Genomic DNA, 20,383 nt, shown 5'->3' with positions numbered 1-20,383 from the left:
ATTGAATTTACCTGGACCAGAGTAGGTATTTAACAAATGTTAGTTGATTCGTTGATTGATTACTGTAGTTTCTGTCTTTTCTTTCTGCTATTAATCTTTTTCAACTATCTATGTAGATATCTTTTTTTTCCTATTTGTCTGGCCATTTTTATTTAATCAGAAATATGGAGTGACAAAGATTGGATTGTCTTGATAACTCCTGGGATCTTTGGCAACTAGGATAAAATCAAACATTCTATTTTCTATCTGTTCTGGTCTCCTCCCTTCCCCCCCTCCCCATCTCCTTCCTGGTCAAGAGAACATTTTCATAACATACTATTTGAGCATTCTGGCATTTTAGCAACTAAAAGGCAAATTCAGAATATTCATGGAATAGTAGATTAGGCAAACTCTTCAAATGTAGTCAGTCAGAAAACAGCTGCTGGTATTTTTGGCACAATGCCAAGGAGGCAATGAAGTCTCCACTTGTGACAGTGTCAACTGAAAAGTGTGGAGGAATCCAAGGAAAGCCCAGATAGACACAGCTCCCCTCCTCAATCTCCCTGTAGTCCTTGTCTATTGAGATCATTAAATTCTATATACATATATATATATATATATATACATATACATATATATGTGGAACAAGAACAAGAAGAGGAAGCAGAGAAAGAGGAAGAAGGAGGAGGAGGAGAAATAGACATTTAGTTTGGCAAGCATTCATTTTTATTCATAAATCACCTTTTCTGTAGTTATCTCTTCCTCTTATAATCTTAGACTTTATAGAGAATGCTGTTCCAGCCCAGCCAGCCTAATACTGGATGTTCTAATGCATTTATTCCAGACCATTTCTGCTCCCTCATTCACCCAAATTACTTTATAACCAAGGCTAACATATTAAAATTGTTTTCTTCATAAAGAAGGATGATTTAATAAAAAAAAAGGGCATAGTGATAAGAATTTTTGGTATGGAGGAAAACCAGTGAGCACAAGGAAACAACATCCAGGACAACTATAGTGGCCGGTGGCGTTCAGCATGCAAGAAGCATTATTTAGACTTTAAATAATGGATTAAATGTGGTTCATAAGGTCCTTCTCCCTTCCTTTGAAGATAGGAATCAGTCTACATTATAAAGATTACCTTTTATAATCATAAATCCACAATTGGTGATTCTTATAGTCTCCAGGGATATAAGAACTTCAGAGTCAAGTCATACCACATGTTCCTCTTCTTCAAGATGGACACTCAAATGAATATATAATCTCAGTGATTTTGATATTTCCTCCAAGGATGCATATCATAACCATTGTCCAACTCTTTTCATGTTGTCTCATAAGGGCTACTCCCAGGATTCCAGGGGCCTGCCTCATACCCACTGAACATCAGGAGGGTACTAGTGGAGTTCTTGGGTTATCTACTTTCTAACTTATATGGGGGGGGGGTTGTAAGGCAATGGTAATTATTATCTGAGGCAGATTTGAACTCAGGTTTCCTAATTCCAAGGTCAGTGCTCTATCTGCTGCACCACCCAGCTGCCCCAATCTTACACTTTTGCCATATGATCAGCTCATTCTCTTTCCAACCACATTTATTTTTACATATTTCAGCCATGTGGCCCTCAGTTTGATACCAGCTTTTCATTCTCAGAGACGTTAGCATTTGGAGACTCAAAATCATTCTACAACTATGGAGGTTTATTAATTGATAAAAATATAGACCTTTGTTCTGAGAGAAGTTGGGATCATAAAAGGAGTGTCACAGTTTCCTGGGATCAATACAGTCTGCTTTTTTCTCCTATTAATTTCTACATAGAATTCATTATCTATTTTTATGGTCTGACTCAGATGTTTATATTCTTAGACAATTTCTGCAGGTTGTTGATCCAAATGCATATTATAACCTGGACATATTCTTGGCTTTTCAGAACTGAAAAAATTAGTAAAAGTGCATAAGGGCCTGGACTCAATTCACATTTATGTTAAATACTCTTAACTGGGTTCTCATCACAGCAAGGAAATCCTTTACATCTCCCTGGTTCACTGTAACACTCATTACAATGGCTTTTCCAAATCTGGTCATGCTTCAAGGCTACTTCACCCACCCATGATACTTCTTCCTTCCTTTCCCTATTTGTTGAAAACCTTGTTGCTGAGAACATTCACTGAGAGGACTTTATTATTCCTTCCTCCTCATCTCATTGCTCACTTGTTTTCTCCCCTTTAATTTCTTTACCAATATCTCACATGAAAAAATGTCCCTTCTTGTCAGAACAAACTCCACATGCCAACTGATCCCATTCTATCTCATCTTCTCTATCAGATTACCCACACTATCATCCTTACTTTCTTGATAATTATCAATCTCACCCATCAACCAGTTTAACTAATGCATATAAACACTCCAATTCCCCTATATCCTTAAAAACCTCTCTCTTGATCCCCAAGAGTTATTATCTTTTATTCTCCCCTTTGTGGTTAAATTTCTTGAGAAAGTTGGATACATTTGCTGTCTGTACTTCCTCTCCTCCATCTAGTCTTTCTCATCTTCTCTTTATTTCTCATTACCTTCTTATTCCTTGCACATCACACTACATCTTCTGATTCTATTCCCTGCACCTTCACATGCTGTCGTCCATACCTAGATTGCCATCATTCCTTCCCTCTGCTCCCTGGTTCCCTGATATCATTCAGGTAACAGTTCAAATCCCACCCTTGGCACAAATCCTATCCCAGCCCTCCCTTCCCCCCCCCACCTCTGCAATATTAATGCCTTCTCCTTGGGATTACTTTGAATTTATACAGTAAATGTCTTATAGGTATAATTTTTTACATGTTGTCTCACCAGTTAGAATGGGAGATCTTTGAATTCAGGGACCATGCTTTTTTTTTTGCATTTTTTTGTATTTCCTGAAGAGGGAAGATTTAAACAACCAGAAGAAAAATGGGAAAAGATCTGCAAAAATATTTATAATTATTTTTAGGCCAAGCTCCTGACTCCATTCTAAGCTCTCTATCCACTGTACCACTTAACTACCAGTTTCAATCAATAGTGTGATAATAAATTTGTGACTTCTTGAATAAGATCATTTGCAAAAGTCTCCTGTCTTCCACAAATGACCTCACTCATGACCCCCTAAATGTATGCATGGATTATTCTCATAAAAATTGTGTATAGATGGTTAAATAAGAATATGGAATAGTTGTTGATAATTCTCTTCCAGTCTATATTAATAAGAACTGAGATTTCTTTAATGTCTTGAATACAAGCTTAATCATCTCTGTATACTTGGTCTATATCACTTTTTTTCTGTCTTTTCTTTATTTCACCTTTCTCCTAGTCTTTTTTGAAAAAAAAAAAATCAAAAAAGAACCTTCCAGAGCTGTGTTGTTAGAATCCATATAATTTCGTTCTATTTTCCTTGATGGTGAAAGTAATTATAAATATCTTTGCAGGTATTTTCCATTTTTCAACTGTTTATTTAAATCCTTCCATTTTCATCTTTAGAAGTGCTCAGGATGACTGTGCTTCTTAGTTGCAGCTCTTCCTAAGTTTTCTTTTGGGTGATTTTATCTCTTATTGCTTCTCTCTGTTTTATGAAATGATAGTGTTGATGATATTTCTTCTTTATGAGATTTAAAAAATTAGTTTATAGTCTAAACCATATGTTTTCATTTGTCTTTCATCTTTCTCCACTTGGAAAGGTCCAAGGTTAGGGGAGATCTTTGACTTGGAAATAAAATAAAATATTAGTTCAAACAAGGAGAGAAATTTCTTACCCAAGAACTCTACTTTTAGCAATCTCAGAAGGTAGGAGTGCTGGAATTCAAGGTACATTCTAGGTTGTCAGCATTTTCTGCAATCATGTGTCTTTGGGGATTTCTAGTAGCTATTCATGGTCCTTGCCTTGCCTCCTCTTCCCTCTCATCTTCATCTTAGTGGTCTTCTTGGTCTCTCTCCACCAATCAAGTCACATCTCTCTCCATACATATGGCACAGAATATGCCTTTCAGAGAACCCTTCTTTTCAGAACAACCCAATCTCCCCATTCCCCCTGGGTAGGGGTGAAGCTATATGTATGTATATATATATATATATATATATATATATATATATATATATATATATATCCTCTGGATTAAAGCTTTTTTTTTTACTTTCTTGCAAAGATCAACTGGGGTAACACATAACTCTGCAGCAGAAAAACAACACCAGCATTTTAAACAACAAAGCTATTTTCCTGGTGTCCTAGGTAACCAGCCTACAAAAAAAGAAAACAAATTGCATTAACGGTATGCGCAATAGACTAGGAGGTTAAATCATCATCATCTGAGAGTCCTTCCATGCCACTATACCTAAGATACAAGAAAAGCATATTACGAGAACCCCTCAAGTGTACTTTCATATCTCGAGTATATAGCAAATAATTATAAATGCTGGACTAACCAACTATAATAATGGCACTATCTATAGGCCTGTATAAAATATACACTGTAACTATTGACTTTAGCATACATATCACACACAATGTACAAAGCATTGTCATGCTATAAACGTAACATAGTATATAGTCAAATCAGCACAGCAAAAAACTTCAATAAGGGCACTCAGAAATACAGTAATTTTAATGAGCACAGCCAAAACTAAATACAATTGTCTGCAAGGAACACCTGTTTGGCTTTAAAGCCCATTAAAACCTGGCCTCCTCCTTTCTTTATAGTTTTTTAGTACACCTGCTTCCCTCCAGGACTCTGATCTGTGATGCTGGCCTCCTTAATTTTCCTCATACAATACACCCCATTTCTGAGCTCTACATTTTCACCAGCTTTTCCTACAGACCCCATTTCCATCTCTACCTCCAGACTCCCCTAACTTCTTTCAAGTCTCAGTTAAAATTACTTCATCTTTAACAAGTCTTTCCTGATGCCCCTTAATCTTAGTGCCTTCCCTCTGAAATTATATGAAGTATCACACCTATTTCTTATTTATGCATAATTGTTGTACTATTCTCTTCCCCTTTAGATGGTGAATCCCTTGAGGATGGGTACTATTTTTTCCCCTTTCTTTGTATTTCAAATAGGAGCTTGATAATTGCTTATTGACTTTTTAATTTGTCCCCTGAATACATGTGCAACTATTCTTCAGAATCACTTAGAATCACTTAGCTCTGGCAGGCCACCCCTCTGGCGGGACACCCCTCCGACCCCGGGAAGCAGAGCCTTTCTGCTCTTTTCCAGATTACTGAGTAGGAGAACTACCTCACTGGGTCCCTCTGTGGGTTCTGTCTCTCGAAAATTTAGTTAGAGTCCTTAGTTTATAAGTTTTAAGAGAGAGAGCCTAAGACACGATCCTTTCTTGTTGCCATCTTGGCTCTGCCCCCTAAAAAAAATCACTTAGAATCCCTTAGAATGATACGTTAGTAACATTTCTGATGGGTCTAGTTCCTTTATCACAGGTTGATCTCTACTCCTTTTCCTCAGTTTGACTATTAGGTTCTCTATAGATTTATTTATCTCAACCTAGGTTGACAGTAGGGACAGTTGGGCTAATAATAGTTGTTATTTATATAGCATTTAAAGGTTTTTCAAAAAATTAAAAACATATCATTTTATCTTCACAACAACCTTGTGAGATAGGTGCTATTATTATTCACTTTTTACAGATAAGGAAACTGAAGTTGGCAGTTGTTAAGTGCCTTGCTCAGGGGTACACAGTTAATAAGTCAGAACTTTAGACTAGTAATTCTAGAAAAGAAAGGCATTGCTTCTTGTTTAGTTTGCATGCTCTAAGTACATATAGTATCCTACAACCCTGGGTGCAGCCTCCACTAGAGTCTCCAAAGTCTCCTGGCACTCAGGAATTATGTCTCTATCCATATATACGCCATTCACTGTCACAATGTTCTTCAAGATAATACCCAAGTCCATCCCAGGTATCTTGAGCACTATCAAATGATGGTATATCAAATATACCATCAAAGAATTCTTTGTGTTGCCTTTTGAGTAAGCAATAAAACTATTCCTGTCACTTTCTTCATCTTTCTCTCCAAGGAGAACCTGAGAGAAATTCTCCAATTTAGTTTCAACCTACTTCTTCTATTTTCATTTAGCAAGAATATCAAGAATAATATGATTTGTTCTACCAGTACAGTTTATTAACCTGGGGTCCAAAGACTGCCGAAGTGTTTGCAGGTAGACTTCAGGAAAAATGGGAACTTGTTCTTTAAAAACTATATTTCAATTAAAATTATTTGCCTTTGTAAACCTGTGTATTTTATTTGTCCATTTAAAAATATGATTTTCGGAAGAAAAGACTTCATTTACCAACAGACTTCATTTACCAGATTGAAAAAAGTAATCCAGGATACATTTTAAGAGTATATAGCCATTTATTAGTAATTAAACAAGGAGTTCACATTTAGAGCTTTAGCAAACCAAAGAGAGTTTGCAGATAGGCTAAAAGTTGTGAACCTTAACCTTAACCTTAACCCTTTCTGGCCCCTTTTCTACTACCCTAGCACTTTCACTGTAGAAACCAGTGGGGATCACCCAGGACTAAAGACCATCAATATCTTTGTTTCATGGGTTGCCAAGACCAAAGAATTCACTACCTATTCTCCATCCTGCCCCACCCTGCTCCTTAATGATAATCAACCTCTCCTTAATTAGCTAGGTTGGTCTTAAAAAGCATTATCAAGATCATTCTTAAAACCTTAAAACCTTTCCAGTATGGTAAGACCTGTCTAAACAAGATTTATCTTCTGGAGAAAAAAGTCAACTAATGTCCTGAAATATTATCCTTATGATCAAAATCTCTTCTTTATCTTAGCTAAAACATAAGAAACTGTAAAAATATTTAAAAATAAAACAGAATTATAAATTCAAAAATCTAGAACTGGGAGGGGCCTTGGAGAACATAAACTCCAGCCCTCTTGTTTTGCAGATGAGGAATATGAAACCCAGAGAGGCAATGATTTACCAAAAAGCATTCAATTAGTAAGCAAAAGCACAACTTTCCCATTTCAGTTTTCCACAAGACAAAAAAAATGTAAGACATCATATTTGCTCTCTGAGAACTATATGAGACAAGGAACTCACATATAAAAGAATAATTACTAGTGGGAGGTCATGTATTTGTTAAATGAATGGTGAAAAGAACGATGTCATTCTTTGATCCAATGGTAATAGTAATTATTCCTTGGGAGATATGATTTGAATTTTTCCTTGGGAGATATGATGCTTTCCCAAGGTGAGTTTGTATTTAACTTCTTCCCAAAGTTGGGTTTCCCAAGGCTTTTCTCTTCCTTGACCTCTAAAACTACTGTCACCAAAATAATAAAACCAGGTAAAGGGAAAGTGGCTCTTCTTTTTTTCCTCCATTTCCCCATCACCATGTTAGATTCTGGGGAATTACACCGCAATTTTCATCACTGAGAGCATGTTTTCCAATTCTTCTCTGTCTCTGGGAGACTACAACAATTGAAAACAAATATAATAGCAGCTAGATGTCACAATGGATAGAGAAGCACCAGTCCTGGAGTCAGGAAGGACTGAGTTCAAATCTGGCCTCAGACATTTAATAATTGCCTGGTTGTATGACCTTGGGCAAGTCACTTAACCTTATTGCCTTAAATAAAAGAAAATAAAGAAAACAAATATAAGCCTAAAGATAGGTAATGCATTGAATAATTATGATATAAAAAGATCAAAAGGAATCATATTTGTCAAGGTTCCTAAAAGAAGATTATGTCTCTAATATTGAAAGCAAAGAATTTTTTTCTCAGAATCAAATATTGGATACTTCATCAATTTAACAACCCTCTTGACAAGACCAAGTATTAGAAATCAGTGAAGGAAGTCATCTGCCAAATTCAGAACTAGATAATTAGTAAATCAAAGACGTTTTTAAGTTACTCAGGCAAAACATTTATTTGACCTCCAATCTCAAGGAGATATATTGGTAGCCACAGGTGAAATGAGAGCATCCGGTTTCTAAGCTTTAACCAGTGATGTAATCCCCACAGGAAGACATGATTCCCGAGCAAGATAAGCACACACTGTTTTAAAAGTTTCTTTTGCTATTTTTTTCTTTTTCCACAGCTTGATCATTACCCTCCAGTGAGCTACAGCCTGCCAAGTTCATCTGACATGCTATTCAATTCTCCTAAGTCTCTCTTTCTAGGAAAAGTGATAGGTAAGCCTTTTGTTTATTTAAGAATTTTTTAAATATTAAGAATAAAATGATTGCTACAGACAAAAATGCATAAAATTAAGTCTGGATTTGAAAATTTTATATTCTTTCCTCTCATGCCTTTTCCACAATGAGAAAATGGAATAAGTCTTGCATTGTGTGCCCCATTCTAGAAAAGAAGATTATGTTGTAACCTCATTGATTATCTCTCCTCCATGATGCCCCCACCCCTTTTCTCTAGCCAATAGTAGCCTAAATTTTGATTTGTGTTGTTTCTGGTAAAAAAATAAAAGTTCTGTACTAACAAAAAAAATAGAATTTCCCCCTCTTTTCTCCAGGTTAGCAGAATGTTGTCACCATCTCTTTTTGACTATTATGTATTTGTTTCCTTTTAAGTGCATTGAAAGGGAAAACAGATGGAGTGAACTGTTTGCTTTCTGTGAATCAACAGAGTACAATGGCAGCCAAAAAAACGTTTAATGTAGTCTTGGGCATGACTAAAAGGAGGAATGTGGTCAGACAAGAATATAGCAGTCCTGTCAGATCACATCTGGAAATGGTGTATTCAGTTATGGATACTAGTTTGAGGAAATATATTGATAAGGTGGTCCAACAAGAAACAACTAGCTTGGTAAAGACATTATGCCTTATAAGGATCAAGTAAAGGAAGCTGGAAAAGAAGCTGGAAAGGGAGCACATGTTAGCTCTCTTCAAGTATTTGAGGTTGGTCCCTGGAGACAGAACTAGGAACAATGGGTGGAAATTGTAGGAAAGAAAATTCAGGCTTGATATAAAAAGTTTCCAAAGAAGTAGCAAGTGGAACAGGCTGCTTCAGGAGATCTTGGGCTCCCCTTCATTGAATATCTTTTGGAAGAGGCTAAATGACAGTTGTTGGGTATATCAAATACCTAGCCAGGATGCCACATGGCTTCTAACACTCCCAAGTGCTGCCAAACTAGATTAGTAATAGTAGCTTATATTTATATAGCTACTATATTAAAAAACTAGGAAAAGTGATAGGTAAGCCTTCTGTCTATTTAAGAATTTTTTAAATATTAGGAATAAAATGATTGTTATAGACAAAATGCATAAAATTGAATCTGGATTTGAAAATTTTATATTCTTTCTCTCATGCCTTTTCCACAATGAGAAAATGGAATAAGTCTTGCATAGTGTACCCCATTCTAGAAAAGAGAAGATATTTTGTGACTTTGTTGACACATGTGCCAACATGTTAAAAATATTATTCCATCTCTTAGAGCCCTAAGCATATTACAAATAATATCTAGTTTTATCTTCACAACAAACCAAGGAGGTAAGTGTTACTATTAGCCCCATTTTACAAATAAGGAAACTGAAGGGATATAGGTTGAGTGACTTGCTCACAATGGAAGTGATGGAAGTTAGATTTGAATTCAGATATTCCTAACTCCAGGCCCCCTTGCTCTACCTAATGTATCACATTTAAGAAATATTTAGCAAAATAAATAAAAATACAGCTTAAAAATACCTTTATAAGCTTATTTAAGATTTAATAATGTTTAAGCTGCACTAAAACTTTTAGGATACTATGTATTATTTCAATAATGGTTTAAACAAAGGAATACTATGAGTATCATACAATAATGACCAAGAGGTTATATTGAATTTTCATTTAGTAACTTGAATGTATTTGGTTTATTCTCTTTTATTTTCCCCTTGGCGATGCCTATAAGAAAAGGGCATTCCCATCAACTCTCATTTTTTTAAAGAGTCATATTTGATAATAATCAAAGGGCAACAATCCTTAAAAATTAGAGCAAAAAATCTCCTATGCCCAAATAAGGTTGTTAATTTAAAGGGGACCCCACTCTCAGATAAGGATATGGTGATGCCATTGTTAACATGTGAATGAGGAGTCTTAAGCATTTTGAAAGGCTTATTGGAAGCCAATGAAGAGTACCCTCAGGGCAGCTAGGTGGCGCAGTGAATAGAGCACCGACCCTGGAGTCAGGAGTAGCTGAGTTCAAATCTGACCTCAGACACTTAATAATTACCTAGCCGTGTGGCCTTGGACAAGCCACTTATTGCCTTGAAAAATCTAAAAAAAAAAAAATTACCCTCACTATGTTAAAATCCCCCATGAATCCCTGAGTAGAAGTTGTTTTAAGAGGAGATAAAACCTAGGCTGAGGAAAATGAGTCCCCACCTGGGCCAAGAAGGGGACGGATAATAGGATAACAACATTGAAGGAACAGCCAGAGAGGGGGATAAGGAAGGACCTTCACAGCAGATGCAAAGTGCAGAGACTGAAAGTTAGTCCTACCAGAGAGAGGAGACAGGGAAAAACCATGATCTTTGCAGAAAGAAGGAGGGAGGCAATAGCTTAGTCGGAAAGGAAAGCAGCCATGCTTGGACTGTGTTTTCAATCAGAAATCATTTAGGAATATACTTGGAGCCCAAATAGAAAATAATTTTACTCTTTAGAAACGTTTAAAAGGGCTTTCAGGTTGAAGTACAATTATCCTTTCCACATTGTGACTTTCCCCATGAAGGTTCAATATATCACAGATCAGCATAAGAAATCAAATCAGAATTTGAGGAGAGTTTTGCAGAAACCTCAGAAGACACACAAAGGCCAGCAGATGATGATGACGCAGAAGTTGAAAAATTCAGAAATGCATAAAATAGATATATAGTATTGTATAATAATATCAACCCAAATTTCACAATAAGGTACTGTAGAAAACCCATAAAAGGAAAAAATTCAAATTTCTTCTCTGGTACAAAGAGAGAACAAAAAATTATAGGGATTTTCCAGATCAAGGGGATATCTCACCCCTAACACCCACCGTGTGGAAGGGATAGCTGTAGTTTGGCTTAGCTACAAGAATCATAATACTACAAGGAAAAATGCTAACTAATCATGGATCACCTTCTAAAGGGGCTTGTGACTTAACAAGGAGTCATAGTAGGGTGTGCCTAGAAGGGATTATTTGGTATTTTACATCTGTGTAAAGCAAATTGGGTAACCTGAGCCATATCTGTATTCAACTTTAATTGTATAAGGCTTATTATATAGCCTGAATTTTCTTCTTATTGTAATAAAATATAGCTATGTATGTGAGATTGCAGTGGACAGGGGAGAAAAGGAAACCACAATGAAGTCAGAGAACATGATGCAATGAAAGGTCAAAAGTTTGTAAGGTCATGTGAACAGAGCTTTTTATGAAGAAATCATCCTTCCCTTTCTCCCTTGGGTGGTAGCCATGAAGAGGAAACCTGAGATCTAACATCAGATGAGATGAGATCCTGTAGCCCCATTTCATCTCATAAATAAATGAAAGTACAATACCACAGCTATCAGGGATCAGGATAAAAATGGAAAAGAATTCTATGAAAAATGACTATGTCACTATATTTATGTACTTGCACCACTTTATTTTAAAGAAACCTTTGTCTCCTATGGTCATCGTCCCCAAAGAAGATTAAAGTTTCCTTTGGCATAACTGCCATTTCTTAATGCTGGGGAAGGAGAGCAGCACATCACTTTCTTTCTACGTGATCCAAACGCTGCCTTACAAATGGTCCTGAGCATTCCTAGGTAGCATCCCAATAAGGGAACTTCCCCCAGGGCAAAGAAAGAGGGTATGGAAGGGAAACTGCTATTCTCAAACTTCCAGTGTTTGGAGAAGGTGGCTCTAGCTACTTCTGGTGATTGTTTTTTAAGTATGAGCAAAAACAGTGTCTGCCAGGAACTCTGCAATTAGACTAGTTCTAGGAGAAAGTATAATATAATCCAGGAGTAAACTTTTAGTTTTGTTCCAGAGGAAATCACCAAGTCCTGTAATTCACTTCGACAATGACATGTGAGGTGAAGATGGATAGAGTATATGATGGCCGAAGTGCTCATTCTAATGGATACTATAAATACAAAGAAGAACAGAATGAGAAAGAGTTAAGGAAACCTCTATCTTATTAAAAAGAACCAAGATTACCTAAACAAGAGGAATAAATAATCTAGGAAGGACACTAGAAATTAAAAGGAAACTCTTTCCCCCACCTCTAAACAAGGAGATGGGAACCAAAATCAACTTGAGGTTGGTCAATGAAAGATTGGAGCACAAAGGAGAAGGGGAAGCTGTAAGTTAGCAAGCATGATGTAATGAGAAAGATTTCTACAGTAAATGGCAAAAGATTTGAGTTCTAGTCTCCACTCTGTCACTAACTAGCTGGATGTCTCCAGGCAACTAACTCAATCTCTCTGTACTGGTTTTATTTAATCTATTTCTTTACATTTAGTAATTGCTAGCTGTGTGACCCTGGGCAAGAAACTTAACCCCAATTCCCTTTAAAAAAAAGACACCTAAGTTCTTTCTGGGAAAATTCCACCATTTAGTTTAAAGAGGATAATCAGGTCAAAAAAACTTGATATTTTTATGTGTATCTGAATCTCTGACCTCTTATATTGGCATACTCTGGTAGATGATAGATGGGAAGTGGTAGATGGTAAAGTGAATAGTTAGACATGGAATGAATACCACCTGAGCTCAAATCCTGCCTCAGATACTTCCTAGATGCATGACCTTAGATAAGTCATTTAACTTCTCTCAATTTCAGTTTCTTCTTCTGTTAAATGGAAATAATAATACCACATACCTTGCAAAGTTGTAAGGATATAAGAAAACCTTTACATTTAGGCAGTGAATTGATACTATAAGGTACTGAGCCTGGAATCAGGCAGACCTGAGTTCAAATCTATCCGCTAACATTAGTTACCATAAGCCATTTAACTTCTCTTTGCCTCTATTTCCCCAAATGTAAAATGGAGCTAACAATAGCACTTGCCTCACAGAGTTTCCTAAGGATCAAATGAGGTATTAAATTATCTCAAAACCTAGCATAGCTCCTGGCAAATAGTGGGTCCAAAATAAATGCTTGTTATCTTGCTCCCTGCTCTATTCCCATTTTATAAATCTTAAAATACTATATAAATGTCAGTTATTATTTTTATTGTCACCATGTAAAATGAAGTCTCAGCTAAGAGTCTCTCTGATATTCCTTTGGGTTCTAAAATTCTAATTCTGTTTGATATGGATAGTGCTTCCTAATTTCAACAAATCTATCAAAGCCCCTCATTATATCCTTAAGGAAATGATGGAGAAATGTAAGCTGGCTAATAGTAATTGATCAACCAGTCGATCAGTAACCACATGCACAGGAAATACAAAGACAGAAAGAGAACAATCAATTGTTGTCAAGGAGTTTACCTTTTATTGGAAGATAATACCTAATCACTTAGAAATTGGATTCAGAGTAGTTTGGGATGAAAGAATGGCTGGGAGGATCAAGAAAGACTTCATGTAGAAGATCGGACTTGAACTAAATTTTTTTTTTTTAGGTTTTTGCAAGGCAGTGGGGTTAAGTGGCTTGCCCAAGGCCACACAGCTAGGAAATTATTAAGTGTCTGAGACCGGATTTGAACCCAGGTACTCCTGACTCCAGGGCTGGTGCTTTATCCACTGCGCCACCTACCCGCTCCATTTGAACTAAAAATGTAAGAAATTGTAGGAATGGAGGACAGGTAATAAAAGGTCATGGAGAAGAGAGAGAAAAGTGAAGGGTAAAGAATGGCAGAAAAGCTGGTACCAGTAATGGATACATTATGATGTATTGTGTTTTGCCAAGGACTTCATATGCTTTATATTATGATCTTAATAATAAATTTAATGCTATTATATAAACCTGCAATTTGGTTAGATGGCCACTTCCCAAGATGATATATTTACTAATATATCTGAATTTAATTAAAGAAGGCACTAAAAGGACAACCAGGTGGCATAGTGGATAAAGTGGTGGTCCTGGGATCAGGAGGACCTGAGTTCAAATCCAACCACAGTTGCACAAATTTTGGAAGAAAAGCTAACATGGGGCAGCTAGGTAGCACAATGAATAGAGCACCAGCCAGGAGGACCTAAATTCAAATCCTACCACCATCACTTAATAATTGCCTAGCTGTATGACCTTGAGCAAGTCACTATTAACCTCATTGCCTTAAAAGAAAAAAAAGAAATAAAAAAGAAAAGTTGACATAGTAAAGAACTAAATCCACATCTAAATAGGTCTTGATAGTCTGAATGAATGGGTCCAAAATAAGAAGATGACACTTAATAGTGATAAATTATCATTCTTTCACTTAAGTTCAGAATACAACAGCACCTAGATACAAAAGGAAAAATGCCAGGAGTCATTGGGAAGGAAGGGATTTGATTGTAAAGTGGGAGAAATCTATAGATTGTAATTGACTGTGATCAGAACCATTCATTTTACATGTCATCAAAAATGTCAGTGTAATTTTATGGAAAATTAATAGAAATGCGTTGAACAGTTCCAGAGATAAAATAATCTCACTGCAATGTGCAAGGATTAGACAGTATCTGGTATATTATATTGTGTCAGAGATACATTTTAATAATAATTATTTCTTGTAGAGAGCATTTTTAAGTTCTTACAAAGCACTTTTTTATAATCTCCTTGTGAGATGGGACTAATGGTCATTACCATTGCCATTTTACAAAAAAAAAAAATTAAACTGAAGATCAGAGAGATTAAGTTACTTACCCAACTGCAAAGCAAGTAAATGTCTGAGTTAGCATCTCTGCCTAAGGTTTCTATATGACAGATGTCCTTTCTGCATCATCACTTGAATATTGACACACTGGAGCATGTCAAAAGGAAGGCATATAGAATGATGAAAGATCTGGGAATCATGCAATATGTGAAGGATGAATGGCATTTATCTTGGAAGACAGATGACTTGGGAAGGGCTATCAATCAGAAAGGAAAATAAATGTATTCCATGTAATTTCGAAAGAATAGAATTAAAATCCATAAGGAAAAGTTATACAGAGTCATTATTAGAAAGAATTTTTCTAATAAAGCTGTTCAAAAGGAAAGTGATATGCACTGTGAGACAATGCACTACTCATCACTTGGAGTATTTAAATTGAGGATGGATATAAACTTTTGCCCTGTATATTATAGATGTAATGAATCCATTGAATGAAAGGGACACTATATGGATACTAATTACTTCCAAATTAAGATTTTTATTATTCTTGGTAATTTTCTTAATCACTTAGGAAGAGAATTCTGAATTTAATTAAAGAAGGCACAAAAGGGACAGTTAGGTGGCACAATGGATAGAGCACTGACCTTGGAGTCAGGAGGACAGGAGTTCAAATCCAACCTCAGACATTTGGTACTTATTAGCTGTGTGACCCTGCACAAATCTCTTAACCCTGATTGCCTTAAAAAAAAAAAAGATATTTAAGTGCTCTCTGGAAGCATTTGTTTACTTTAAAAAGGAGAATCAAGTAAAAAATTTTTGATATTTTACTTTTGTATCTGGATCCCTGACCTCTGATATAGGCATGCTATGAAGAAGAGGTATTGGCAAGAAAACAACTTTTTCCTCTGCTTGTGACTCAGGTTGTTCATGTTCACTCACATTGTTCTCTCCATGCACAAAGACATTAGAACTTCTGACAATATAGCAAGCACAAAAAAATAAAAAATAAAGACATATATAGCAAGCACACAAAATCCCTCATAATAATACTCATAGGGGGCAGCTAGGTGATACAGTAAATGGAGCACAGGACCTGGAGTCAGGAGGTCCTGAGTTCAAATGTGACCTCAGACACTTAATAATTACCTAGCTATGTGACCCTGGGCAAGTCACTTAACCCCATTGCCTTGCAAAAACCTAAAAAAAAGGAACATTCATGGAAGAAGTAAAATATACCACCAAATGCAAAGAATAAACCCTTAGGAACATTCGGTACTCAGAGTAAAGCTGAACTAATCTACTATGATGAGGGTTGCCTTCCTCTAAACTCTAAATGAACTCTAAACTATAGCAGGAAATCTTAAACTAGAGTTCGTGGACTTTAAAAAAATATAAACCAGTATTTCAATATACTTTATTTCCTCTGTAATCCTATGTATATTATTTTATGCATGTAAGAACCTTATTCTGAGAAGGTCTCTATAGTTTCCACCAGACTACTAAAACTTCTTGATGTAATGTGAAGAGATTTGGTTTCCAAAAATACAGAGTGAAAAATTCTGCTTATTATATGTGCTAGCTGATATAACTACAGTATGATAGGAAAGCTTATACCCTTTCTGGAATATTAGTCATAAATAGTGCCTTCCTGCTTCCATTGGTCAGTTGTCTTCCCTTCTCTGCTAACATGTGTGTAGATGTGATCATTTTACATATATAATATATATATATATATTAACAGCATAGATATATGTAAATACAAATATATTTGTATATTTACTCATATATCTTGCATAAATATATTATTCTAAAGTTCAAATTTATTGATCTTTTTGATTAGTAATATCATAATTGAGGCTTATCTGGCTCTGATACAGTTTTTTTTTGTTTTTTTAATACAGTAACTTGTGAATACTGTATAAAAGAAAGACAATGAAAGTGAAAAACTGTATGTGGAGAAACTGACTTACTGATATAATTTAAATGTTCCCTTGTGAACTGTTGTCATTGATCAACTTTCCTTTATAGTTATTAGTTAAGATTCCAAGAGGAGACCTGTGGGAGAAGTCAAAATTAACTGTCTTTCATTTGTATTGAATATAACTTGAAAGGCATACTGATGCCAGGATATACCCAGATATGCCAAAGTGCCATTATGTACTACAGTACAGAAGGTCCATGAGTTGCCACTGTAAAATCTCTTCCATGTTAGTCATGATAAGTGATACAGAGCTCCTTGCCCTTTACTTTAGAACAATCCTATTACCTTCTAGAAATTTCTTTTTTGGGGCGGGCCTCCTAACAGCAGGAATTAGGAGCAATAGCACCATCATTTTTTCAGTGTTTTCAAATGGTTGCAAATGATGGAGCATAATATCTCAGAAGAATCAGAAAAGTTGGTGGTGAATGGAAAGGAAAATGAAAAGATGTGATTACTCTAAGAAAGCTGCAATATGAGGATTTATACTGGCGGGGTAGAAGTTGATATAAAAGAAAAAATAATGTAAAAAGACATGCATGTAATACTTGGAAATTGGGTGGGTCATGTAAGACAAAGTGTGAGATAGCAGAGAAATAGCTGGAATGCTACTCTGGTAACATCCCACTTCCTCACTACCATATATCAAAAGAATGGAAGAAATGGGTCTGCTATGAAGCCTTTATGTAGAAACAGAAGAATTAGAATGAAAAAGTCAGGAGGGATTGTGGTCATCACTGGCGGAAGGACTTTCTGCACTGATATTGAGTTCATTTAAATAATATTTCAGACATAATATTAGCCTTTTATTAGAATTTTAAGGTTTACAGCATGCTCATTTGGTTATCACAACAGCAATATAAGATAGGTTCTATTATTATTCCCATTTTATAGATGAGGAAACTGAAGCTGAAAGATGTCAAATGTTCAGTTAAGGATCACAAAGTATACAAGTATATGAGGCAGGATTCAAACTCAGGTCCAACTCATCATTGGATCTTCCAAAGTCACCTCACTTCCTGAGGGAAGATTGAAACTGACGAGTTGGGGAAGGGGGAAGAGTATTTGGTGTTTCTGCCTCAAAAACAAACATTTATTTTAAGCATCTAACCAGATCTGGAAAGTATAAGCATTATCCATTGCACTTAATATGTTCAGTGTGATAAAGACAGAATAGAAAAATAATTAAACTGTAAAATGTTAGGGAATGGAGTGTTCTGTTTAACTGAGAATTAACTAAAAAACTTTCTATTTAAGTATAAATGTAAATGAACATTTCCTGTTTTGGTACATAATAATAAATGTATGAAAGCTCTATCTCCTTAGATGATTCAAGATTCTACTGGACCTTCATTAGGTAAATCAGTTATGACAGGTCCTTGCTTTGAACATTATAAACACTTGATAAATATGCTACCTTGCATTTTGGTTGTTGATATATACATTGCTAAAGTTATCAGTGGTGGAAAATCTGAAACCCTTAGAAGTTTCAAAGTATTACCTAGCTGTGTGGTCTTGGGCAAGCCACTTAACCCCATTTGCCTGGCAAAAACCAAAAAAAAAAAAAAAAAAGAAGTTTCAAAGTAAATCTCTGCTTGATAGCAGTTTGCTTCTTTGTGATTTGTCCTTTTCTCCTGAAAGGGGGAGAGGAATCTATTTAATTAGCATTTCTGGTTAGAGGAATCTACTTAACATTTCTAGTTAAATTCTACCTAATCCAAGTTTTATACTTTTTTTCTTTTTTTTTACCCACTTATTCAAGACAATGAAAAACAGAAATGGAAATCTTTGTAAGCAGTGCTAGGGGGAAAAAAAAAAATTTGTGCTCCTGGGAAAGTTCTATATTTTTCTCTTGTCAAGGAAATATTTATAACTATCATTTTAAGGTCAGCTAACATCAGATTTGATATGTTGGGAAGTCTATCTTGAAACATTTTAATCTTTGTATCCTAGTTCTTATATTGTAAAGTGGTTAATTTTTTAAATTGTATGATTTAAATATTCATTCCTAAATAACTCACCAGCTGCTACTCTTTTCTTTGTGATGTCACAATCTTTGCCAGCTGTTGAGTTTTTTAGCAGCAGCAGATATCTCCAGACTTTAGGGAGTACAAACCATATTAGGTTCTGGTAAGGACCTTTCAAGATGGAAAAACTTAAACTTTCAGTCCCAGAAATAAAGCTTGACTGCTTTCTAAGACCAACTCAGCTCAGGAAGGAGGCACTTAGCACCAGAAAGATTGGCTACAGAGAAATGACTTTCTTTGTTCATGACAACCCCTAAGAATGTTCATTATTTTCACCTTTCTTTTCCAAAAGTGGACTCTTTTCATTAGCACAGAGAAGTCTCCTAACTAAGCTATTTTTTCCAATTAGCACGATTTATTTGTTCTTCCTCCACACATCCCTCTCCCCAAAATAATGAAAACCTAAAAAACAAAACCCTCATAACAAGTATGAAGATTCAAACAAAGCAAACTCCTCTATTGGTTAAGATGAGAAGGGCAGCTCCAAGTTCTGGCTCCTGTTAGTGTTTATTGTTACTGGGTAAAGAGAGTCTGATCTCAAGCAGAAGGAATCATACTCTACTTAGTCCATACCTATTTAGGTTTTTTTTTTCCCCAGGGAGAGAGAGAGAGAGAGAGAGAGAGAGAGAGAGAGAGAGAGAGAGAGAGAGAGAGTCTGTGTATGTAGAAGTTCTGTCTAAAATAGAGAATGGGGACTAGACCTCTGATTTCATTGGCATAGTAAATTCTCAGCCAAGGAAAACTCCCTCTTCCAATACAGGTCTGGCACCTCCTCTGGCACCAAGAATGCTGAGAAGTTGAGGTCACACAGCCAGAATGTGTCAAGGGCAAGACTTAGACCTTGAACTTACTAACTTTGAGGCTAACTCCCTATTTATTATGTCATATTACCTCTCATTCCAAATAAGAAATTTATTATTTGACTTTTAAAGGAAATTTTCTTCTTAATAAAAAAAAATGCTTTACAGAAGTATTTTAGAAGACAGCCATTTTGAACTTCCCATAATACAGCAGATATATACAGGTTTGACTACCACCAATATGACACAATTAAAATAGTTTATCCTCCCCACCCCAGCCCAGTCAGAAAAAAAATCTTCTCTATCATTGACATTGTGTGCTTACTTTGTCTTGTATACATTTCATTATTTATTTTGTATCTAAGCCACTTTTGAATAGGGTGTAGATCTTTCTTACTTTATAAGGTCCATGATAATACAAGGTGTCATCTTATCATTATCCTGTCTCTCCTGGCACCCCACTTTGAACACCCTTAAGAATTCCAAAGATTCATCATCCCCGAGAGATAGATGCTACCTTGACTAGATCAGAGAGTCACCTTTCTGTGTGGTCCAGTTAAATGTTCTTAAGTAACTGAGAGCAAAAAAAAAAATTGATCATCTGATAGATGTGTTTCTTTTGATTCCTTTCAGAATGTAATCACATTTGATCCTGCAGTGATAAACACATAGCCTTTTCAGCTGAGTTTGATCTGCTAGAACTTAAACTCCACTGTGGTAATTTTCAAAAGCCTTCGCCCCACCCCCTCTGTGTTAGTGCAGAATCTTAGTAGCTCTTTAGTAAATTAAATAGATGCTTATTACATTTTAAAAAATTAATTTGAAAACATAACCTCTGTGGGGCTTAGAAACCAGAAAAAA

The 20,383-nt window shown here is 35.7% G+C and overlaps 1 protein-coding gene across 1 annotated transcript in view; it reads left to right on the top strand.

Moving 5' to 3' along the window:
• The window catches only part of CNTNAP2 (contactin associated protein 2), a 2,968,630-nt gene that overhangs the window by 2,751,194 nt on the left and 197,053 nt on the right, over nt 1-20,383 (top strand). The window contains exon 21 of the mRNA XM_074193472.1: nt 8,077-8,170. Coding sequence (XP_074049573.1) covers nt 8,077-8,170 — 94 coding nt within the window. The remainder of the gene's footprint in view (nt 1-8,076; nt 8,171-20,383) is intronic.

This window comes from Macrotis lagotis, chromosome 7 (assembly GCF_037893015.1).
Source record: "Macrotis lagotis isolate mMagLag1 chromosome 7, bilby.v1.9.chrom.fasta, whole genome shotgun sequence".
NCBI classification, from domain to species: Eukaryota; Metazoa; Chordata; class Mammalia; order Peramelemorphia; family Peramelidae; genus Macrotis; species Macrotis lagotis.
Note: the sequence above shows the minus strand (reverse complement) of the source record. Positions and strands in the feature narration are given on the sequence as shown.